Source organism: Pollachius pollachius (genome assembly GCF_949987615.1).
Source record: "Pollachius pollachius genome assembly, chromosome: 3".
NCBI lineage: Eukaryota > Metazoa > Chordata > Actinopteri > Gadiformes > Gadidae > Pollachius > Pollachius pollachius.
In genome coordinates, this window is record NC_136936.1 from 26,192,469 (window position 1) to 26,218,271 (window position 25,803).

The following is a 25,803-nucleotide window of genomic DNA, read 5'->3' on the forward strand; positions in this document are numbered from 1 at the left end:
TTGGTCGAGGCCCCCTCAAGCCCTTCTTTCACTCCCCATATACGGATGTTATTTCTTCTTGATCGTCCTTCGAGGTCTGTCAGTTTTTCCTGAAGTTTGGATTGTTGTTCAATCAAAGTCGTTATAACGTCCTGAGCCTCGGTGTTCCATTCTTCTGTCTCTCCCACACGTTCCTCTACCAACCCCATGTCTTTCCGTTGATCGTGAATATCCACCTCAACAGCAGCAATTCTGCCGCTCGTTTCCTCCCTGCAGCTCTCCAGGCTCTGCGTCGTCTCCGTTCTGATTTGACCCATTTCCTCTCTCAATCTTGCCATCTCGTCTCGAACTCCTTTCAGAGCATCATCCATTTGCTTACTTATCTTGTCCAGTTTAGTTTCCATATTTTGCCTGCCAGCGTCCATTTGAACTTGCATACAAGCCAGGGTGGTCTGCATGCTTGTTTGAAACGCAGCCACCCAGCTAGGTTGCTCGTCACTGTTAGCGTTAGCTGTTAGCACGTGGCCCTCGTTGGTTTCCTTTGGCATCGTCGTCATCTTTTTCCTGCTTTGTGATTCGGGTTTTGGCATAGTGAGCCTTTTGTCTCTCTCTTGACCTCTTGTATTCTTATCCATGTCCTATTCAGATCATTTAGGGAGTTTTACACAGTTTTTTTTACTAATTTTGACCGGGAGCTCTACTTGACTACTGCCTATCGCATCATCGCCAAACCGGAAAAACCCGTTTGTTTGTTTTTATGTTGTTGTGGTTAATGGTCATGTGTATTTGTCTATTCACTGAGTACAATTTCCCCAAGGGGACAATAAATGATCTATCTATTTAATTTAGCTCAAAATAGCACCAAACCTCTACAGTAGCAGGACTAGGGTCCCTACACATAAAACTAAATACGAAAAACGTAAATAATATAATAGCGGCGCAACAAATTGAAGTATTGAAGTATCACAAGGGGAGATTGTTAAGTTAAATTTGTTGGCACCTCTATTATATTATTTATGGTAGCCGGTTATCGACTTGTGTGGATTTCCTGGAAACATGGACCTACCAGTAAAGCACAGACTTGGAAAACAGTATTTTTTAATAAACTCCTGGTATGCTAACTAAGGCCCCGTCCGCACGGAGTCAATTTTTTGGTGAAACCGCATAAGTCTTGTGAGTTTTGGCCGACCGTCCAGACGGAGCCGGCGAATCAGGTACCCGAAACCGCACATTTCTGAAACCTCCCTTGGAGGTGGTTTCAAATCTATCCAGACCTATGCGGTTTCGTGTTAGGATTTGTGTGGACGCTTGAAACGCAAACGATGACGTCATTAGATGACGTCCCCCATCAGCTGGGGGATGTCAGAGTTGCGTTGAATTTTTTATTTATTATTTCATTTGTATTCTTTTTGTAGCTTTAAATAAAGCCCCTTGATGAATTTAATTGCTAACTGTACATTAAAAAGTATTTCTGCTCAATTTAAAAGGTTAAATGGTCGAATCTCCTCGTGACTGAATGTTTGTATACAGCGCGTAGGCTGTTTGTGAGTAGGCTTGATGCGCTCCACTTTTTTCTGTGGAGAACTAGCGCCTTGATTATTTACTACAGCCTTTCTACAGCTCGATGCGGTTTTGCAATGACTCCGTCTTTACGGAGATATTCCTGAACCGCCCATTTCGGCTCCATGTGGACAGGGCCTAACGTCCGTCAACGGGCGTCGGAAGGCGTGGCTGACGGATGGGGGAGTAGTCTTTGCAGAGGCATCCGTCAGCCAATCACATCGCTTCCCGCTAACAACAACATAGCTGGGTTTTTCCCGCTTCTTCCGGCTTTTTGATATTGCGTTGTCATTGCAAGATGGATCCCGTTGTAGCAAGGAGGGTGTTATTTGAAGTTGCTGGTGCTTTTGTCCACAGACGTGGAAAGCATGTGCATCGGCGGTGGTGAGTTCACCCCATTCTCCGGACACGCAACCAGAGGGGAGTATCACGCACTTGTGCAGGAGATGAGTCTGGATGCTCTCCTATTTCAGCAGTATTTTCGGATGCCTCCGGACCACTTCGACGAGTTGCTTGGCAAGGTGGGTCCTCTCATCACCATGGCAGACACAAGGATTCGTTCTGCAATTTGCCCTGCCGAGCGACTCGCCATTTACCTACGGTAAGGATACTTTTTTTTTTTTAATGATCACACAACTAGCGTTTCCATATAGCTCATTGGTGTGCACATACTGCTAGGCTATAGAAAAGGCGCGCATTTCCATCCACAGTGTTGTTTGCATAAAATTTCCTTATTCGGGAAGACATCTACCCATCTATAGCCATAGTAGTGTGAAGAGTGTTCATGGTAAATGTCAGGTTTTGTGGTAGAGCTATCTGTAAACAATCTATACCTTCATATTAGTTGTGGATGTCACATGGGATTATTTATGTATCAATGAAGAGTGTTTCAGATAAATGTGTTCCATCAAAAAGCCTTTATATGAACAAGGTATGCATGCAACCGTGTATGAATAATATGGTTAAATATGCTCTCATGCCCTTTATATTTGAAAGTATATTTGAAGTATATTCTTTACTGCTTTCTTTGTTAGGTATCTGGCCACTGGCGATTCATTTCATACGATTGGCTTCAGCTATCATGCGGGCACTTCGTCAGTGTGTAGGATAGTGCGGGAGGTAGCCAGTGCCATCTGGACTGCTTTGGTGGAGGAGGAGATGTCTGTTCCCACAAGGGCGGACTGGAGCACCATGGCCGAGCAGTTTGAGTGGCGCTGGAACTTCCCCAACTGCATCGGAGCGATTGATGGGAAGCATGTAGTGATGCAAGCTCCAGGCAACTCTGGCTCCTTGCATCATAACTACAAGGGCACCTTCTCCCTGGTCCTCCTCGCCGTAGTGGACGCCAACTACCTGTTCCGGGATGTTGGAGGCTACGGCAGGACGGGTGACAGCAGCTCCCTCCGTAACTCCAGGTTTGGGGAAGGTCTTCGTGAGGGCACCCTTGACCTCCCTTCGACTGTCATCTCCGGCGCAGATCAGCGGGGGCCACTTCCTCACGTGTTTGTGGGGGATGAGGCTTTTCCACTAATGACCCACCTGCTGCGACCATTCCCTGGATGACATGGCACTCTGGAGAAGCGAGTGCTTAACTACCCCCTCAGCCGGGCTCGTCTTTATCTTAGCGCTGTCATTGCATAGTGGTAGTGGAATGTGCCTTCGGGATCTTGGCATCTAGGTGGCGCATGTACCGGCGCGTGATTGGCACCAGTCCTGAGGTAGCTGAGGTGTGTGTGAGGGCCACCTGTGTGCTGCACAACTTTCTCCAGAGGAAGAAGCTGCAGTGGAGAAGACGCGGGGTGGAACTGGACATCGAGTCATCGACTGATCCTGAAGCCCTGTGTGATGCACCCAGGATGGGCTCCAACAACGCCACCAGACTGACCGTCCAGATGCGGGAGGCCTACTGCGCGTTCTTCAACGAGGGTGCAGTGGCATGGCAGCCAAGAGCCTAGCAACACAAAGGCTCCTCAAACCAAACAGCTCTTTTAAGAGCTACCCATATCTTCAGAACAGAAGCATATTCCAACTACACCTGCACCTTCCTATACCCGCGTATACATTGTACATTTGCTCAAAGTTAAGTTTTAAAAGTAAATGTAATAATGATTGTTAATGATTTGTTTTTGTTTTTTCACAGCCACATGACCCGAGCCAGCTTTCAAGAATCCCTATTGTCTTTCTGCAAGTGTACTGTAGTTATTAATATGCTAATATGAATATAACATAATACCAGTTCCAAATTGTATTATTGTATTGTATTAATGTATTATAAAATGTATTATAAAAAAAACAAAGGAACACAGCACAATCAAAGTATTTTTTTTAAATTAAGAACACACAGAACAACAGAACAACAAAACAACAGAAACACCATAACAAATAAAACCTCAGTCAGCCAGTCAGTCACTCACTCTCATTCTCCCTAACCTCCCTAACCTGTAGCGCCTCCATATCCGCCCTGGAAACAATTCGGTACACCTCGTACCTCACCCTGGCTCTACTGGGACTGGAGAGCCTGCTCATAGCGGGGAGGAGTCCCCTAAAAAAAATCTCGTCCTCAGAGGGGGGCTGCGGCTGCGAAGCAAGTGTAGCCAGCGGCTCCATGACCACCAGCATGCCCTGCTCAAAAGAGGACATCTCAGGCATACGCCTCTTCCTACCCCTGCCCTCTTCTGTTGGCTGCACACGCCACTGGCTCATTCTACCCACAGGTCCGATGTCCGCTGCTGGGGCCGTGACTGGGGCTGGGGCTGTGGCTGCCGCACCTGCCATTGCTGCTGCTGGGGTTGACAGCGCACCTGCCTCTTCATCTGACCCACCTCCATGCTCCTCTGTCACCGCCATCACGACACCGGGGATGGGTCCCGATGCTGGAGGTTAGAGGTAGTCCCTCTGGAAGCCCATCACCGCCATGTACCTCCAGGGCTGCTTCTCACTGGCCCCTGCCCCACTCCTCTGGGCTTCCTTCTCCTTCATCCTCTCCCTCCGATATCTGTCCCTGAGGGACCGCCACCTCTTCAAACATTCAGGCACTGTAAATATATATGAAATAAAATTGATCACAATACAATCTGCTTCATTCTTTTCATTATTATTTTCTGTAAAGACTTGAACATTTATGTCTATGTATTTTATATATTCTATGTAGCAGTAGCTATGCTGAAGCTGCTACGTTTTTGGATTGGTTTTTGGATTCTGCATGCACGGTCCAAATCGAATGGTCATTAAATACAGGGATATTGTTTCCAAAACGCATATGTATACAGAAAGTGCATATTTAAACATGTTTCAGCAATTGCAACTGTACATTCTAGGTAGCAATTAATTAGATATTTTGGACGATGCTAAAGCTGGACCATGCATGCTGTATTGCTAGCAGTCATTCAACGCACTGATTTATTTGAAAATTAGCACATACATCGAAAATAATCAGAAAAATATATATATATTACCTGTTTCCCCCACCTCCAGTGACACATCTTTCCACGCCCGATCCTTGCGTGTGGTGTCCCTGTAGGTGTACAGGGACTGGTCATATAGAATGGGGCGAGAACCCACAGCGATTATAAATTTCTCCTCCATTTTTTTATTTAATCCCCTGCTGCCGGACTGCTATCCACGTGCTTTCCCGCTTTCCAAGGTCGTCAGAACCCGAGTAGTGTCCCATTGCTTAAATTTGCATACGCGATCTGATTGGATGACGGATCCGTCGCTGCCGAAAAAGTTGAACATACAAAAAGTTCAAGACCGTCCGTGCCAGTGGGCACGAGGCGTAAGCTGTTGATGCTTCGTTTTATGTGTAGGGACCCTAGTCATGCTACTGCAGAGGGTTGGTGCTATTTTAAGCCATATTAGTAGTGAAAAAATGTAGATTTGGAAGCATACACTCTGCCCCATGCCAATAACATGGAAGCCATTTGGGCTTCCATGTTATTGCTCAGAGCATTCGCGGGAAAGCGCTATACTCGATTATCAATGAAGGCTTATATAAAATAAGCCCTTGTTGATAATCGAGTATAGCTTACCCGCGGGTCTTCATGCCGAAAAAGACCCTAGGTTCAATTTTCGCCGGAAGTACACTTCAAAAATGAATTCTGATTGGCCCGCGTGTTCCAAAACTACAATTATTTATTTTCAGAAACGGCCAGTATTTTGCCCAGCTTTGCTCTAAAGGAACACAGGATTCATGGCTTTAGTAGGCAACAAAATGAATTAGGCACAAGGGTTGTCTTAAGTGATAACCTCAGAAAATACCACATGCTGTAGGTTAGATTGTAGAATTGCAAAGACGGCAGATAAGAGCAGGGTTAAAAGGAAAAACTAAACACAAAATAAAAATGGTCTCATACAGAGATGGGCGCATTCCACCAGATTGGATATTCAGAGCATTTCATTTATTAAAAGCTGGCCTGTGGTTATATGGCATTTCAATAAATTACTCATTATCTTACCTACAGCTCCCTCAAGAAGAATTGAGATAAAGTGCTAATATTGTCTGCGTCACCCTTGTGGTCCAAATACACCCTGGATTTGATTTGATAAGGTTCAAAGAGGCTACCACAAATGAATGAATCAAACTGTTCAGCAGGAAACTTAATACTTACTAAACTGACTAAAATACTAGTTTGTGGATCTAAAGACCATGGTTTTGCCACCAGGTATTAAATTGTGTGCTGAAGATTCATCCCAAGCTTGGTTTTGATTGGTCAATTTGTCCAGGGAGAGTTCTACTTTGAGAGGCTTTCCAGAATTATTTGTTGCTGCACTATGGTTGATTGCATGGTACGTTTAGTTCTAGCATACTGGTAGTTTTTGAGTCAAGAACTGTTAACCAGACAGAACTGCCATGGGAATGATGTTACATTTCTGAGAAGCAGTTACCAACATCTATTTGCCTGCCAAGATTGACATCTCTAGCATAGAAATGTGATTACAATAAAATACCTACCAACACCTGGCCCTTCGGCCCCGGAGCCCCCCATAACGGTCCAAGACAACATCCTTTGTAAGACAAGTAATACTTTTAATGACACAGGAAGTAGATACAGCAGGTGGGTAAAAAGGAGATCAAGGGTTAATAAATGAAAACAGATGCAACAATTTAATAACATAACATAACATAACATAACATAACTTTGTTATCAATACCAAAGCAATTGGCATCAATCAATACCCAAACATCAACGCTAAAACTCCCATTCAAATCGTTTGGTCCAATCACCAGGTCCCAGATCTAATGTTCTCAAAGTGATCCAGAACAGATAGATACGTTCATATTCGTGATGATCAATGACAACGTTTGCTGTCGAGGGCCCAGGGTTCTGATGGAACCCCTATGGTTCTCCTAATTCTCCTTCCATGGTTCGGACCAAGACGTAAAGCTCTGCCAAACCGACAACAGACGTGGCGATAACTGCAGCAATCACCCTCTGGAACCAAAGCAAAGGGGTTAATTTGTGTTAAAGAAGAAAACATCCGAACTGTCCACAGTAAGAGGGAACCACTGCACTAAATCCATGCCTTGAATGGACATGTTCATCAATGACACCATTTTGAAAGCTGCCCAAACAATGCAGTGACAGGAACTGAAATAGTTTGTGTGTGCATAGTTTAACACACTGAGTAAAGGAGTCAGATGTAATCCAAAGCATACCCTGAGTGGTGACTCATATTCAAAAGGTTTGGAGAAAGACCCATTTCTAAGCATAATTAGGCATAAGTCACCATTAAATAATTTTACATTAAATACATATGCACAAAAACAAAAAGTTGTCAAAGGAAGTGGACATTTTATGCAATGACAGCAAGATAAAGTGCTTGAATTTACCGCTGTAGTCTCAGTGAAGATATACTGGCTGCCCATGTAGGAACAGGCAAACGTTGCGGCAACTGTCACCAGGAAGTTTAACACCGTCACAACAGCGGCCTTAGCTGAGCGCACTGCGAACAGGAAAGGTATGATAAAAAGTGAATACATTTATACTGCAGTTTTCAAGTGCTTTAGAATGATTGAACATTATAATTGATATAGCATATTCTTACAATACTTGTATTTGAGCTATTACTTTTCCTTCCATGACTGCCCTACAGACAGTTCATGTGCATGTTGGATGCGTATTGCTTGCTCCTTGGCAGGATGTACCCAAAAGGTTCTCTTCTAGACGACCCACTCTACATCATGAGACATTCTTGTATTCTAATAGCCCACTAGTCAACAATGCTTCGCACAGAGACAAAATTACATCGAAGATCCATCCATCCATCCATCCATATATATCAGGACAAACCTTGCATTCCAAAATCTGCCAGTGTTCCATTCCGGTTAATTTCCTTGAAGGTTAAGAGAGACATATTATATCAGACTTTTAGATAACTACATTTTTGTATTCCATTAAAGTGGTCAACAGGGATGGCTGACTTAACTTAAAAAAATTAACCGTGCCAATATACTATATTCTTTTAGTAGGTAATCTGCATATTCAAGCAATATCGATTTGGTTACAAAACAAAATACCTCATTACGCATGTTTTCATGTCTCATGCCTTTTAAACCACTTTTTGATGAGCTTGAAGAATGATGGCACAATAGCGGTACCAACCGCATGGACAGCATTAACACCACAATTCACAATATAACACAATGTGTGTAACATCGGAATAACTTAACTAACCCATGCGCCTTGCACATGGTTGTCATGTTAACAGAAGTCACCTGAGTGTTGACATTACGCGTGATCCTGTGATACTCCTCATTGGCCAGCTTGGCTTTAATCTTCTCGAGTCGGGCCACCAGCTCAGGGTTCTGGTGTGAAGAACATTAGTATCATACGATATAATTAACTGTCATTAGTACTGTATCTATATGTAGTACATATACTATCATTAGTATATGTGTTCGGTATGAGTTCAGATATAACTGCGATACATTATGTCGGAAACATTGATTCACTAAAATAACTGGAGTTCTGAAAGCAACGAGCACTGCAACACTTAAGGCTGAGGGTTAGGGCAAAGGGGTGTAATGGTATCAAGACTTACCCTCGGATGCTTCACCACCTCCGGCAGATACAGTGAGCTGTCCTCCAACAACTGGTACAGGTAGACGGGATGCCCTGAAGGCAAAAGGTCAAACTTTAACTTATATGAGTTCTCAAGACACGGCAGGTGATTATACATTAACCTAGACTGGGTAGCCCCGCCCATTCTGCCGGCGATTTGAGTTCGCCCTGCACAAGGACATGGACCTATTAAAGAAGCACAAGGGTCTGGAGAAGAGCAATACATTTCTTTCTGCTTCCGATACGTTTTTGCGGGAGCCAATCGCCGAGCTGGCATTTCCCCTTGGCGCGCTATTGGCTGGTTTAACATAATGACGACTGGGAAGCGACGGCAAGCAGCCAATCGCGTACAGAGTCAGTTGAACTAGGCCCGTTGATCAGAACTCTTGTGAAGAAAATGACAGCAGCTTCCCCAGACCAACGTGCAATCTACGATTGAGCTTGGTCTGGCAATAGCCAGACTAACATAAACCATGATGAGTGAACACAACGCAGCACGACTAACCATTATCTCGAAGACAATTCTTTAGTTTTCTTAACGTCGCAAATGAGATCCTGTCTTGATCTCTCTTCTCGACCAGTCCCTTCAGTTCGGCCCGGAGCTCCTCTGGACAGGTGAAGCCATTCTGTTCCAGAAGCTCTGTCAGCCTGAGTCTGACTCCGTCTCCTACTTCAAAGGAGGAGGCCATCGCTGGGGAGTTAAGAGAGTTCGCTCCTGGCGACAATGTGGTTACACGTACAACGTTAACTCTCAAACCGGACGGATTATTGTTTAGGCTCCGATACTATTGTTCAAATAAAAACCGTTCAGATGAATATTATTCCGTTTTATATATCAACTGCTCGTTAGACGCTGTCAGGACGGCTGTAAACAAGGTCGGAGGACACAATTTTCTTCTTCTTCTTCATGTTTTATGGCGGGGGACAAACAACTTTTTAGTGCATTACCGCCACCTACTGGTATGGAGTGTAGATCGGGACTGTTACACATTCCTGAATTTTATTAATAAATAAATAAAATAAATAATTCAAAGAAAAAAAAAGAGATTCTCTCAATTAAGCTTCTTCGCCTAAAATACTGAAACAAAAATAGGATAACATTTCTCCGCAGAACTTTGTAAAAGATCCCATAAATCATAATTCAACTTAATTTCTTTAAGACTCAATATCAGTTCCCTTCTCTCAGCATCATATTTTTGACAATACAGCATAACATGTTCTAAAGTTTCTTCTTCATTACAATATTCACATCTTCCCGAATTGTGTTTTCCTATTTTAAATAATGTACTGTTTAATCTTGTATGACCAAAGCGTAGCCTGGATATTATTGTTTCCTCTTTCCGGGTTCTCCCCGTGCTTCTCATCACGCCTACTTTCCTTTGAATTCTGTATAACCACCTTCCTTTTCTCTCTTCTTCCCACTGCTTTTGCCACCTTTCTTTCAAAATATACTTGATTGTAGTTTTCATTTCTGTTTTACTAAAGGGAACCGTGATGGAGGACACCATTTTAAATCATGTGACTCTATAAGACGTGTGTCATAGGCTGCATCCGAATACTCATACTTGACTGCTATATAGTAGGCATTTTGTAGTACGTCACCAATATAGCGCGTCCAAATGCTCAGTACGCATTGTGTAGTACGCAAAACGTTTCCGAATGCGTACTACCGCCACGAACCATTACCAGAATTATGGTATACTTATAATTTATAATAATAATAAATAATTATTTGTATTACCATAAAAATAATTATAAAGAATTACCATTACCGCCATGTGGCTTTTAGTTAATGATCGGGCTATAATAAGACCACGTTGGCAATGTTCGCTGACAACAGGGGACATTTTAGTGAGCCGCTTTTTGTCGGGACGTGGAACACGCAACTGAAAATCGGAATGACATTACAGCTCATCCGCGCATCTCTACTAACTGGACTCACTGCACTACGCAGAGGACCGCCATCATAATGCCTAGTACAGGAACTCGGAATCTATTGTTGTTTACACTTTGTTGCTGCCTTGATGCTGCGTGAAGCACTGCATTAAACATGACCAAAGTTCTACAGTCAAATCCAAAAGCCATCTATAATGATGATTGTGATGATGATGAGTGTGTTGCCTTTCACGCATAAATCTGAATGGACTTTTGTTTTGAAAGAGCTCTTATTTTGAAGGGGAGTTTTCACCCTAATGTTCCCGGGTCATAGGTTCGTTTTGGTTTAGTAGTCTGCAGTGTTGGGAAGTTCGACTCTTTTTACTGAATCGGATCTTTAACTCTCGGTCAGTAAATTGAACGAATCTTTTTTTGAGTCATTTCGTTCATTTCGTTCATTTTTACAGCGGGTGGCGCTGTAGCCCCCTTGTGGGCGTTGTAAAAAAGGCTGCGGTTCTTAACGCTTAACACTGAGAAACACAAGCTCGCGGACCTTGGAGGGGCTGAGCCTGTTCCGTCTGTCAGTGATGATCTGCCCAGTCTTTGAGAAAATTCTCTCAGAGGGCACAGATGTGGCCACAATGCACAGTCCTCTCTTCATCACTTCACACAGACTTTTAAATACTGGAGAGCACATCCTCCACCATGCCAGAGGGTCTGATGTGCGGGGTAGGAGTGGCTCTGCAAGGTAGGCCCGTATCTCCATCATGGCAGCAGTTGAGATGCTTGATGTGGCAGAATTGGATGAAGTGGAAGCGCTGGTGTTTGCTACCCTCTCATCGAAGTCTTCCCAAAACATGGCCCCTGCGCAGGCAGCCGCAGCAGGATCTTGACCCTCCTCCTCCTCCTCCTCACTGTGACCAGGGTGATGGTGTGCTGCAGTAGCTGTAATCCTCATTACAGCATCATCTGCTGCCTTGTCGTTCACAAAGGCTTGCTTTTTGAACCTTGGGTCCAAACAAGTAGCATCAGCAAGCTTCTCAATTTGCTCCACCTTGCTGAACCTCTTCTGCATCTCTGCCATCACACAGTCCACCAGTTTTTGAACTGGTTCATGGATGGATGGATTCCTTTGATGGCGGGCAACAATCCTCTGAAGACCCCTTGCCATCAGGATAACTTTGGAGGCAGTCACAAACCTACAGACAGAGTTGAATTATTCAAATGTTGTTCTTAAAAGCAGTTATAACAGTGTACTATTACAAAGTCAATGTCATGCTTCTTTGTTAACAGTAAGGATGCAGTTAAAAATCTATCACTAACTATAATTTTTGTTTAAAATATGAAGTTTGTGCTTACTATGTGCATGTACATTGAGAGCAAAGTTAGATAGGAGTCAAATGTTTATATCATTTAATATAAACATTAATCACTTTATCTACATACCTCTCAGCGCTCACTTCAATGGTAACCTCCTCAAAAGGCTTGATAATGCCCACTGTTTCACGGGCAATTCCCCATTCCTCTGGGGACAGTGTGGATAGCGGTGCATTGATAAGTGCCAGGGTGGAGATGACTGGATCTTTCACTTCAATGAACCTTTGCAGCATGTTGAATTCCACCTTGTAGCTACATCCTGCTTCAAACGCAGTCGCTCCTGGCCCATCTGTTGCTGTGTGGCCTTCAGCTTGTCTGAAGCAACTGCTTCTGTGGAAATATTCAACCACAGCTTTTATTTTTTGAATTGTGCCCTGAACCTCCCTAAGTGCAGCTCTAAGAATGAGGTTCAACACATGTGCAAAGCATGGTATGTGGTCCCAGTGCAGGTGATCTCTCAGGGCTGCCACAATGTTGCTGGCATTGTCTGTGACACAAGCTACAACTTTGTCTATGACAACCCATTCGGTTGAAACTCTCTTCAGCTCACTTGCCAGGTGAGCTGAAGTGTGTCTGTCTGTCAAGGCAAAACAGTCCAGGAGATGGGAGGTCATAGCAAAATCCTGAATATAGTGGCAGGTCACAGACATGTAACTTGTGGTCGTCACAGATGTCCAGCAGTCTGTTGTGAGACATACAGCAGGAGCACTCTTGATTTTTTCAAATAACTCAGCTCTTAGTTTTCCATACATCTTAGGCAGTAGAGCTTGAGACAGTGTTTTCCTGCTAGGCAGAGTGTATGAAGGGTCCAGGGTCTTTGAAATCTTTGAAGCCTTTGTCCTCAACGATGGAGAATGGTTGATAGTCACAAGCTATCATTTTTATCAGTGCTTCATCCAGTTTGGTCTGCCTGAGCGGATCCATTGGCCTTGTTACATAAGTGCCCATCAGTGTTTGTTGAGGCCTCCGTGGCCTAACTGCTGCTTGGGTGGTGGTGGTGGGTGCTGCTGGTGTACTGGATGTTGCAGAAGCTGTAGCCAGTGTTGCAGCAGCAGCGATTGGAGGTCCAGATGAAGTGCTGCTGGTGGAGATATTTGAAGCTGCTGCAGTGGCTCCATCGTCACTCTCTACCCTCACTTGTGCTAACTGCACAGTTGGATGTGCTGCTTTCAGGTGCCTTCTCAAATTTGAAGTGCTTCCTCCTTGCACTGATAAAAGTCTTTTGCAAATATTGCACTTGGCTTTGGTGGCTGAAATTTCACCAAAGTGGTTCCAAATGTCACTTCTTTTCCTTCCACTCATTTTCCTGACCTGCTCAGACCTCTGTTGTTTGTGTTCTGATTAAACCTGACACCTAATGTAAGGATCTCATCACTCCTAGTAGCCCAGTCTGTGCAACATTAAATTGTGACGAGGTGAAAAGCTGTCTCATGAGAGTCAAACAATTGACTCTTGACACTTTTCACACCCTTTCATGCCAAACATCAATTAGCTCAGGCAGTGGAAAAGAAATATATAAATAATAACGTCAACTCGCGACGTAAATCAGATTTTGCCTAGCCGATGCCGTGCGAACAGCGATACCGGCATATGCCGTGACTGTAACCAAGTGAACCCCGTCTTGCGCTATTAAAGTGTGAACGCTGACAGTGTGTGACAGTGGTCTTTAAACCGAGATGCAAACCTGGTCTGTGTGAGCTGCACTTTATCAGAGGCTCTGAAGTTAACATTTATGGAGGATTTGTCGTGCTTTTTCACCTCCTTTCCTCATCCGATCCTAAATGGTTGTGTCTGTCACCGCAGCAGCAGAGCAGGGTAGGGGAGAGCCGGGTCGATTATTTGAAACACGGGACGATTGAAACACAGTTTTCCTCGAAAACCACGCATGCATTTTACGTCGTCACTACGTTCAGCACGCAAGACTGACCAACCCCGGGAAATTTACCTCCCACCGTTCAAATGTTATCCCCCGAACCTGTTTTCGAGAGCGCTAAGTAAAATCCTTCCTGCGGTAGTGTTTTTGTAATAGATAGTTGTGTTTTTTGTTTCATGCCATAATAATATGACTATACAACAGATGAAAAAGACGTTCAACTGAAAAGTGTTTCAATCGACCCGGCTCTATTAGTATAGCGCAGGTAGACTTAAAAAAAATAATTCTCATTATATTGTAGCGACCCTGGGACATTTAAATAGTTTGTGTGTTATGTGTTGCATTGTATTTCGTTGTCCGTTATGCAAGTTGTTCTATGCGCTTGTATTGCAATGTTGTTCTTGTCAATCAGTGTGGGGGCGAATCATTAGGTCAGCTGGGGGAGGGGCCTTGGAAGAACTGGAGGGTGGGGCCTGGCACGTGCGGCGGGTTGGGGAGTACGGGTTTTTGCTTCGTGTGGGATTTTCGCCGTGGTTTACGTGTTTCAGTGACCTAGTTTGGTGCCATTAAAAAGTTCGTTCCAATACCGATGACTGGACATCGTTATGTCAGCGAGGTCATTACAATATGTTTACTTTTTCTCCCGACATGTCAGAGAACACAGATGTGCAGAAAGTAAAGAAAAATATGAGCAAAAACGCATTGTAGACAAAGTACATGAGCAATTAAAGTTCAGAAGTTTAACTATATATATAATATAATTCAAATTAAAAAGATTACAAGAACTGAAGGCCACTGATTAATTATGATTTCATGAATGAATAATGCATTATGATATTTTATTATTCTATGGTAGAGTATAACACAAAATCAACACGTTGATATAATTTTCGAAAGTATTTATTTACAAACACACTTTGCATTATATAATCAATAACACTATACACATCTACAAGAACCGAAGACCACTAATTAATTATGATTTCATGAATAAATAATGTATGTCGGGTTTCACGTGACAAACGAATGAACGTCACAAATCAGATATCATTCATTTCCTTGTTCGTAGCTGGCCTACAGATGTCACGTGACAAATGAACGAGAGACCGATCCATATGAACGAATCGTATGAACGAATCGTATGAACGAACCGTATGAACGATCCGTATGAACGAACCGTATGAACGATCCGTATGAACGATCCGTATGAACGATCCGTATGAACGATCCGTATGGCTGTCACGTGACAAATGAACGAGGACCTGAGTGAGTAGTGAACGAATCATTTCTGCTTCCTCTCCTACTGACTGAGCTTATGCAGCTGCCTGCCATGTGGCGAGGTAAGGTACTGCATCAAAATGAACGAATCACTCACTGAGATGACTCATGACTCCCGAGTCATACATCATCGAGTCAGTGATGTGTCGTTCACGAACGACACATCACTAGTAGTCTGAGGAGGCTAACCGAATTTGCATAGCTACATTTCTGTGTTCAACCGCATGATTGTATCACTGTAAACGTCACAGAGGCAACGTCGTAAGTTGATAATTTCATAATTACATTCATAAGTTAATGTTAGAAAGTACTATTTACATGAAAAATGCATGTGATATATTTGTGGCTAAAAACGTTTTATTTACATTTATTTACATGTGGAAAGCACCTGTTAGAGCTAAATGGTAATTTTCGTATTTGTCTTGTTACAGTTTTCACTCTGACCTTGTACAATGAGAAAAAGAGCCACAGTAAAGAGCAACTAAAGCTTACTACGACTCACGTCTTCATTTATAAGGAAGAGTTTAACTAGTTGTATAGCTGCAGTTGCTACACCGCAGTGAGGACAACACAATGAGGATTATGATGACAATGAAGAAGATTATTATGATGATTCGGTGTGTACTTTGCAGTGACAACACATTATTTGGATCACAACGGTGCTGCAGCGCGCCGCTTGCTATTGGTGCTAGAGGCGGCAATTGACAAGCGTGAAATGCGCACCGCGGCGCTTTGGCGCCGGTGTGTGGCCGGCTTTAGGATGTTGAGGTGTCACGCGCTGTTCGACAAATGCATGCGCATTTGGCCCCCCCACCACTGAAATCATTCTGGTGCCACTGACCACCAGAAGTGGCTCCAGCTAAGGTAAATTATCACAGGTGACTTTAATTTTGCCGGCATCTGATGTGCGGTGCACAGAGGGGAAATACGTAATCTCCAAACATCCGGAGGCGTTTCGGTCGGAAGCATTCGGAGGCGTTCAACGCATAGCTGTAGAAAGTACTACATTAACGGTCAAGTAGTAGACACTGAACAGAAATAGTATATACTTAGTATTTGGATGCACCCAGTCACATGATACTGTCCCTATCACTTCCGATTTGGGTTACAAACCATTACTAATAGTGGCTAAGTAACGCCCTTTCCGGTAGAGCCCATGGGACCTATGAGATAGAAAAATATGAATGGGTTTCAATGGAGAGAAGGTAATTATTTTCTGTTCCCAGTCTTTATATGCCCTGGATTACACATATGTTGTTTGTGGATTTAAATGATAACATATTTTATTTATGTTTGAATATGATGACTCGTTTGCAATTTCGCAGGTGCCAGCACCAGCGCCCGCAAAATTAGCAAATGAGTGTATTGTTGCCTAGTGACAAAATAACAGCCTAACCTAATAATAGCCTACCGGAGTTTCCACTTCGAAAATAAAATAACACAAATGAATGGAGAATAATTGAAATGGAGAGGTTTCTCGTAAGGTACCGACGAAAGATAGTAAAAACAGATGAAAGATAGTAAAAGCCGACGAAAGATAGTAAAAACGTGGACCCTAACAGTGAGGAATCTGAGGATCAAAGAAGAGATTTGGATTTTTTAGAAGGAGAAGAACATTCCCCTCTCCCGCTGTCTCCTGCCGAGCCATCCTGTCAGCAGCAACTGGACGAAGCAAACGAACATGCTAGCGCTGCTCCCATGACTCCCATCCCGTCTACAAGTAAGCCTACGCCTACAAATATACCCGACATCAGCCGAGCGAAGAACAGAGGCGCCCTCTGCTTGGGAAATACCCTGCCAAGAAGTATGGGAAGCAGATGCGGTCGTTCAGCGGCCGATGGTTTGACCAATACAAATGGCTGGAATTCTCAGTCTGCAGGGACTCAGCAGTTTGTTTCGCTTGCCGGCACTTTGGCCACCAGGGAGGATTCCACCACGAAAAAACCTATATCCTTAATGGATTTAATACGTGGGTGAGAGCCATGCAGTCACCGCACACACAATGCGTCTGCAGGGCATAAACTTGCAATGGCCGTATGGGCCGAATTTAAATTACGCGAAACCGGCACAGGCTCGAGGATTAGCAATTCAGTGTGGGGCACAATAAATTAGTGAAGGAAAATAGACAGTATTTAAGGGGTGTTGTGGAGGCTTTGCGATATACTGCCTGTCAGGGCATTGCTCAAAGGGGACACCGGGAGAACGTGGAATCATCCAATAGGGGCAACTTCATTGAGTTCCTTAAAGTCATTGGGAAGTTTGACACAACTGTGAAAGAAAAGATGGAGAATAATCTGCAAAACGCCAAATATACACACCATGACATACAGGATGAGATCATTGAGTTGATGGCCAATATGATAAGGGATCAAATCAGTTGCGAAGTACGGGACAATGGGATGTTTGCACTTATGGTCGATGAGAGTAAGGACATAAGCAAGAAGGAACAGGTGTCTGGTGGTGCGGTACATGCTTCAGAACGAAATCCAGGAGGCATTCCTTCATTTCCCTCCTGCCACTCCCTGAACGCAGGATCACTGTTGATCCTAATTAAAGAAATCCTGAGCAAGTGCAACATCGACTACCACAAGTGCATCGCGCAGCGACATAACGGTGCTGCCGTTATGTCGGGGGTCAACAATGGTGCTCAGGAGAGGTTTCGGAGAGAGGTGCCTCAGGCTGTATATGTTCACTGCCATGCCCATCGGCTAAACTTAGTTTTAGTGGACTGTGTCAGCAATGTCGAACCAGCAGGGGAGTTTTTTCTGGCTGTGCAGATGCTCCATAATTTTTTTTCCGGCTCTATGGTGCACAGCATTTTTCGCAAGAAGGAAGTTGAACTCGAACCGGCAGAAAAACCAGTTGAATTGAAAACACTTTCGGACACCCGGTGGGCTTGCAAATATATGGCACTGTGTGCCATTAAAAAATCATTGCCCGCGATCATCAGTACAGTGACAGATGTGATCAAGCTGCCAGGGGCTAAGAGAAGAACAGATGCGAAATCTATCAAGGCTCAGCTGGATGAGGAGTTTGCTCTGCAGCTCGTTTTTTTGGAGGATTTATTCCGCACTACAAAGTTCCTTTCTGATTTTTTGCAGGCCCTGGATTTGGACCTAGCGTCTGCATTGAGTATGATTGAGTCAGTTATCTCTTCCGTGGAATAAAAGCGGAAGGACAACTCATGGGGTGAGATGTTGGAAAAAGCGCAGGCCCTGTGCACGAAGTCGGGCATTGCAGTTCATTCAGGGGACCGAGTCGAGCGACGATGTCCACTTCAACCAGCATGCCTACAGGAATTCATTGTCGACTCACCTCTACTGATGATATCCGCAAGCATTGTTATTATCCTGTCATTGACAGGATAATGAAAAGGATGAAAGAGGATGAAATGAAAAGGCGGTTCTCACCGGAGTCATGTGGCGTTCTTCAGGGCACTTGTGCCCTAAACTCTCAACACAGGACATTTTTGACACTGGAGCATCTGTCACCCATGGCCCAACATTATGGAGTAACATCTTCTAACTAGGGGTGGGCGATATATCGAGTATACTCGATGTATCGCGGCTTGTTCTACATGAGATGTAGTAAATGACTATATCGTGAACATCGAGTGTATGTCGTTACGTCAGTTTCTAAGCCGCCGCGACCGAGTGTGACTTGCTTTAGCGCAGCGCTTTCCCGCTCACAGACACAGAAAAAAAGTCACACACACTCGCTCAACTTACGTCACATACACGCGCCCACACACACGCTCGCCCAGAGAGGTGCCGAGGCAGCGCGCATGTTTGTTTGGAGGAAACGGGGAACGAGGAGACGAGAGCACGAAAGAAGTGAAGAGAGTTTAGCTATTTTAAACGTTAGCCCTACGTGTTGAATTTAGAAACGGCAATGGAAGATGGAGGCGCCGAGGCGGACGAACTGGTTCCAAAAAAGAACAGCACTGGATCCATCGTCTGGCCGTGGTTTGGTTACCGCAAGGAAGATGTTGCACAAACAACGGTTATCTGCAAAATATGCAGCAAACCCGTTGCCACAAAAGGTAGTAGTACCACAAATTTGTTCCACCATTTGAAAATTCACCCACTACAAAATGAAGAGTGCCTGAAACTCCGCATGTCCACATCTCCCGGTCCCACACAAACGCCAAAGCAATCAGCCCAGACGCAAATGACTCTGGCTTCTTCGTTTTCCAAATCAATCCCGTATGACAAAAAAAGTCCAAAATGGAGAGAAATCACGGCCGCGGTAACTAACTACATCGCCAAAGACATGGCCCCAGTGAGTGTGGTAGAAAAGCCCGGATTTCAAAAACTTGTAAAGACGCTTGACCCAAAGTATCACTTGCCTGGTCGCAAATATTTTGCGGAGAAAGCTCTGCCAGAGTTATACAATAAAGTGAGAGAAAAGGTGGCCCACCAGCTAACAAATGTGACCCACTTCTGTACAACAACGGATTTGTGGTCCAGCAGAACCTGTGAGCCATATCTCAGTTTAACGGTACATTACATCGACAACTGGGAGATGAAGGGTTCATGCCTCCAAACGTGCTTTTTCCCGGATGATCACACAGGCGAGATCATCGCGCAAGGATTACAAGATGCTCTCATGTCATGGAACTTAACAGAAGCTCGTCAAGTGTGTATCACCACTGATAATGGCAGTAACATCGTCAAAGCTGTGAGCCTCAATAAGTGGAAAAGACTGCAATGTTTTGGCCATCGGCTGCACCTCACGATTGGTGAGTTTTTGTCTCCTTTTTTAATTAGTATCAGCAACGTTATAACGGCCTGCTGGTAAACATAACACTAAGAGAATACTTCATAATGTTTCATGCAATTAAAAAGTATGTGCATCATGTGTATTAAATATATATTTAATACACATCATGCACACACACTTTTACAGTGTTATGTTTACCAATAGGATGTTATAACATTGCTGATAATAAAAATGATTATTATTTTCTCACAGGAGAGTGTAATATATATATATATATATATATATATATATATATATATATATATATATATATATATATATATATATATATATATATGTGTGTGTGTGTGTGTGTGTGTGTGTGTGTGTGTGTGTGTGTGTGTGTGTGTGTGTGTGTGTGTGTGTGTGTGTGTGTGTATTTTTGGCTAAAATGGATTTTAGACAGATTTGTAGAAAACAGTACTGTGCAAAAGTCTTAGGCACCCAAGAGTTTTTATATAAATTGTCTTAGATGTTAATTCATTGTTTTCTATATTAGTGTGTCAGTGCAAACTTTTAATTTAATTATTTTTGAAAGCATCTTCATTCACTTTAGTTTTTTTTACAATTAAATGTAGACCTTTGCACAGTGCTGTATTTACAAAATAATTGGCAAAATTATTTTTGGTGTTAAGCTGATTGACTGAATTGTTGGTTTTTATATTCTCAGAGAGAAGCATGAAAGACTCCCGTATTGATCGTGCTGTTGCTGTTTGTAAGAAGGTTGTGAGCAGCTTCTCATTCAGTTGGAAGAAGAGGAGAGACCTGGCCACAGCGCAGCAAGAGCTGAACATACCTGCACACCAGCTGATCAGTGAGTCTCCTACCAGGTGGGGTTCCCGAGCAAAAATGTTTGAGCGGGTGCTGGAGCAGCAGCGAGCTATTTCACAAGTCTTGGCCTCAGACAAAAAAACAAGGCATCTTGTTCTGACCTGGCAAGACCTGGAAGTCCTCGAGTCAGTGCACAAGGCTCTAAAACCCCTCCTGGAATTCACCGATGCTTTATCGGGTGAGGGCTACGTCACAGTGTCCTATGTAAAGCCTGTGCTTCATTTCTTCCACTCCAGCATCTTGGCAATTAAGGAGGATGACACTGCACTGACCCAGTCTATCAAAGTCTCCATCCTGGATTACCTGAGGGAGAAATTTGATGACCCTGCCACCAACGACCTGCTGGACATGGCTGGCTTAGTGGATCCCAGGTTCAAAACAAGATACGTAGCAGAAGACAAGGTGGAGGAAATCAAGTGCAAAGCCATATCAGAGATGGAGGCGATGCTGTCTGAGTCTGACCATGGCACAGCTGAGTCGTCTTCTTCACAGCCTCATCAAGCGCCAGCAGAGCCACCAAAAAAGAAAACCCTCGGAAGCTTCTTCAAAAGGGCAACAACATCCTTTGCCACATCATCACAGAGAGAGCGGATTAAAACAGAGTTGTCTGCCTACTTGCAGTCTGTCGATGCTGACAGTGAATCAGATCCCCTGCAGTGGTGGAAGACCCATGAGGAAATGTTTCCAAACCTGAAAAATGTGGCGAAAAAGTATCTGTGTGTGCCCGCCACCAGTTCCCCATCGGAACGATTATTTAGTACCAGTGGGAATATAGTTACATGCCACCGGGCAGCTCTCAAGCCAGACGCCGTTGATAGGCTTGTGTTTTTGGCACAAAACCTCTAGATAACCTGTTGGTACTGACTGGTTGTCACAAACACACAGAACACAATCATTTTAGTTTGCCGTTTTTGACCAGACCTTTTGTTTGACATTATGCACAAAAAGTGCATTTTAACTTATGTTGATTTGAAAAGTGCACTTTAATTTATGTTTTGAAATGTGATGGGGTTTTTGCACTTTTTCCATTGAGCTCTGTTTTTGTTACGGGTCATTGAGCTTGAACTCTATAGAAATAGGCTACAGTATGTAGGCCTACATCTACATGTGGCATTATTTATTTTCATTTACCAGCTGCTAAAAGCTTATGTGCATTTTGCAATTGCCTTGAATAAAAACTGTTTTGTTAAATTTGATTTACCCCTTTTGCACACAAGTTTAAAATTGTTCTAATAGAAACCTAATGAATACAGTATAAATAAGAATGGTTTAATGCAGACATATGTTGCAGGGACTACTAGAATCATCATACTGGTGTGACTATACATCAAAGGGTTGAATCAAGGATTTTTAAGTGCTTTAGAGGAAATGTCAAAATATCGAGATATATATCGTGTATCGCGATATAGCAAAATAATATCGCGATATCATTTAGAGGCCATATCGCCCAGCCCTACTTCTAACCTATCTTAGGAATTACAACAAGTGCGACGGCTCCTTGAGGTAAAGACGCAGCAAGGGATAACAGTGAGCACCACAAAGGAATTCCTCTCCGTTCTGCACCCGTACAAGGATGCGTTTGTTGATTTGCATAAACTTTTGTGCATCTCAATCACCAGACCAGTCTCGTCTTCAACCTGTGAGCGCAGTTTTTCCTGCTTACGGCGAGTGAAAAACTACCTGAGGAATACCTCAGGGGACTCAAGAAACAGCAGTTTGGCATTGCTTTCCATTGATGCTGGACGTGCAAGATCCCTGGATGCTGAGGCAATCATTGATGCTTTTGCCACGAATCACAACAACAGACACATTGTGCTTCTCTGACGGTTGCAACACTTGGTGAGTAGACTTTGTTTTTATTTCTTTGTGTATGTGTGTGCGTGCATGTATGCGTAACTTATATTTGGCATCTTGATAATTCAGAATATAATTTTTGTAGTCAAGGTGAGTTTCTGGCTCTGCTGCTCTAACGCTAAAAGATAGGTCTTTTCCCAACCCTTAAAGTATACATCAAACATTACATTACAATACATCAGCTGCACTCATGTATAGAAAATGTTTTTTGATTATTATTATTTACAACAGTTAGCTGAACATTATAGGGTCCTGTCCTTCCACTCCATGTTTTCTCAGTTAAATACAGAAATCATCTACATTTGTCCCAGTGTTTGTAACATGTTAAATTAAGCAAAAAATGTGCTCTCTTTCTCCGGTAACGCAGTCGTTCGCGACGCCTTTCTTCTTCGTCGTTTCCTCTATTTATCTCTAACTCATGTTCCAATTTATTTAATGGTTTGGGATGCACTAGGCCTATGTGATGGACGATATTTAAAATGTTCTGTTTTGTTTTGCCACTTTGTACCACTTTCTCTACACTCAAAGGAACAAACACTGAATGATGAGGAACGTCACACTGCACAGACCCACTGACATGAAGCTGGATGATGAGGATGTTCTTCTGCTCTCTCACTGACTGACTCACTGACATGAAGCCGGATAATGAGGATGTTCTTTTGCTCTCTCACACTGACTGACTCAGACTCACTTGAAGCCGGATGATGAGGAAGGCACTATTCCTTAAATGTTTTTTAAATATTCTCAATGTGTGGACTCTGGGAGATAAATAGTGATATTTATTTTTTTACTTAAGTTCTATTTTCACGCAAGAAGGGAAGACAGACATAACCATCTCTGCTTATCAAAGTTTTTGATTAAGAGGATTAATGTATCTCTAGTTCTGGTCAATTTACATTATTTGACAGAAATGCATTAAAGTTCCTCATTTAGCCTACTTACAACCTTCTGTTTTCACATTTAATAGTTTCCCCCTGGAAACAGGTGTCTTAAAAATTGTATCCCTGCTGTTTGGAATAAATTAATTGTCATGAATTGTTTGTGGTGTGTTTCATATGTATGTGCATAGTGCACAAACTGTCTACATAATCAGACCAACATTTTGTTTAAGTAGGTTTCAACTCATTTTTGTAGCTTTTACAGTAGGTAAGTTGCCTTTTAGTTTAAGTTCTAATGTGGTCATATGCTGCCATCTTGGGCTATTTACGAATCCCTTCCTCAATGGGACAGTTAATTAAATTTTATTGCAGAAGTCTACATGTTATCATACATAGACTTTCTTTGGAAAATGAATCCATTGTTAGTCTGTTTTGAAATGTTTAAGGCTAGGCCTTACAAACGGCAATTAGCAACAAACTGCATGCAATTATTGTCATCACATTTTAAACGTTGCAGCGCGACCCAGCACAAATCAAACTTTACTTCTGTTGAAGAAGTTCCGAAGAAGGAATGTATGTAAGGAGATACAACTTTGGGAATTGCATCGCGTATGCGTATGTCGGCCTATTATAAACTCTTCAGTGTGTTATTTGACAGTCAGTCGGCATAAGATATGCATGATAAAAAGTAACGAGACAGGATTACAAAAAAAACATTGCGAAGGAGTCAATGTATCGCAAATCCCCTCTGGCAGTTGTATAGGCCTGCCCTATCTTCGCATCATCATTTCAAAGTCATTTTTAGGCCCCGTTTTTTTTTTCTTGGGAATGACCAGCAACATCTGACTGCAACACAGCAACAGCTTAGCTATACCAAAACAAATATCCTGGCGCCACCAATGCTCGTATGTGATGTCACGCTCCCTGCGACTGGCGTGGACAAGACCAACAATCTCCCTATCGGCATAACTGAAACTCTCCACATGCCCCGACTTATAATGGTTTTCACGTCTTTCGATGCCTTTATCCTCCCCTTGGAAAAAAGCGGTGAAGTGGAGCAGAGAGATCGCCATGTCTGTACCGGAGTTCCAAGTGCGGGTGGTGACGTGCGTCAAGAGCAGCGAAGAGCTGTAGTTCACAAAGCGGCCTCACACAAAACCTTATCAAACTTCTTCAAAAAAATGTTTAAATTAAACTATGAAAAATTATCATTTAAATCCACAAACAACATATGTTTAATCCAGGGTATATAAAGACTGGGACCAGAAAATAATGGTAACCCTTCCTTTTACAGTCCCCTAATTACTAGGTATTTACCCGGTAAATACATGGTAAATCATAGTGTATTACTGGGTAATTACCACTGGTAATAAAAAGGTAAATACAGAGGTATTTACCCGGTAAATACATGGTAAATCATAGTGTATTACTGGGTAATTACCACTGGTAATAAGAAGGTAAATACAGAGGAATTACAGCTGAAGTACTAAGTAAAACCTCCACTATTACCCATCAACTCAACTAAGTACCGTGTAGTTGTAACTGTTTAACTGTGCGTTCACACCAAAAGCTGTAAAGCGTTTAGAGCGATAAACGCCCATTCACTTTCTATTAGACATGAGCGATAAAGCGATAGGAGCGATAAAGCGCTTGAGCCATAGCTTTAAAGCTGTAAAGCTGTAAATGAGAGTTGAAAACAGCTCCTCTATGCAAATGAGCAAGTAGCGTTTTGGCTGTAAATGACCGCCAGCCAATAGGAATGTAGATGTCTCGCCGGCGTGGGTCCCAGTAAACATACGCGAGAACTTTAGTTCCTAGTTCCTACCACATATTTGTTTCTTCATCATGGTGCGTGAGAGAATAATTGCAGCTATTGCAGGGCATCGTATTTGTCCGCGATTGCATAGCCAACGTGGTCTTATTATAGCCTGATCATTACCTAAAAAACACATAGAAAGAACAAAGCATCCAGCATATGGATGGTCGCACAGTGGAATGCTGATGGAAACCAGCGGACGAGCGGCGGGTGGATATGTGCGCGCATTTCAGAAGCAGGGAGATACCGCACAAAAAATGATTTCTAATTTGTCCATTTGTCGTGTGTCTGCCTGGCACAAATGCTTCCGTTCAGCTGATCTTTCCATAATAAACAATACTACACACACACGATAGCAATCAACTAAGGTATAATCTAGCATATAAGCAATCGCTCCATTAATTAGTTATTCAGTGTTTCATGTATTTATGCTTGTTATTCTTTTTCTATTGACCAAACTTATGACTATCTTGTGTTTTTGTGGCTCGGCTTCATCAGCAGCACTTGACTCAACTACGAGCGTGCAGGCAAAAAGCGCGAAAAAAATCGCTCTTGCAAAAATCGCAAGAGCGATATGAGCTGTAAATATTTTGGACAGCGTTGCGTTTTGAGCTATTCGGCGATTTTGCATCTTTTACAGCTTTTGGAGTGAACATAGTT

At 43.0% G+C, this 25,803-nt stretch overlaps 2 protein-coding genes across 4 annotated transcripts in view; one reads left to right on the forward strand and one right to left on the reverse strand.

Moving 5' to 3' along the window:
• Positions 1-1,847: 1,847 nt before the first annotated feature.
• Positions 1,848-4,497, forward strand: LOC307072881 (uncharacterized protein). 2 transcript variants are annotated; one of them, XM_079732425.1, is made up of 3 exons: positions 1,850-1,923; positions 2,013-2,140; positions 2,574-4,497. In XM_079732425.1, exons 2-3 carry the CDS (start codon positions 2,025-2,027, stop codon positions 3,100-3,102), a joined length of 645 nt encoding a protein of 214 aa, XP_079588551.1. In that variant the 5' UTR covers positions 1,850-1,923; positions 2,013-2,024; the 3' UTR covers positions 3,103-4,497. The 2 variants fall into 2 exon arrangements, with proteins under 2 accessions (XP_079588550.1, XP_079588551.1); XM_079732424.1 differs by having other exon boundaries at positions 1,848-2,140.
• A 2,053-nt stretch (positions 4,498-6,550) lies between these two features.
• Positions 6,551-25,803, reverse strand: part of vma12 (vacuolar ATPase assembly factor VMA12) — a 38,750-nt gene continuing 19,497 nt past the window's right edge. The window contains exons 5-11 of one of the 2 annotated variants that reach the window (XM_079733294.1): positions 11,922-12,182; positions 9,106-11,674; positions 8,581-8,654; positions 8,255-8,344; positions 7,830-7,872; positions 7,370-7,482; positions 6,551-6,971 (exon numbers count right to left, since the gene is read on the reverse strand). In XM_079733294.1, coding sequence (XP_079589420.1) covers positions 6,876-6,971; positions 7,370-7,482; positions 7,830-7,872; positions 8,255-8,344; positions 8,581-8,654; positions 9,106-9,289 — 600 coding nt within the window. In that variant the 5' untranslated portion in view covers positions 9,290-11,674; positions 11,922-12,182 and the 3' untranslated portion in view covers positions 6,551-6,875. Of the gene's footprint in view, positions 6,972-7,369; positions 7,483-7,829; positions 7,873-8,254; positions 8,345-8,580; positions 8,655-9,105; positions 11,675-11,921; positions 12,183-25,803 lie in introns of those variants that run through there. The other variant, XM_079733293.1, reaches the window with a different exon arrangement.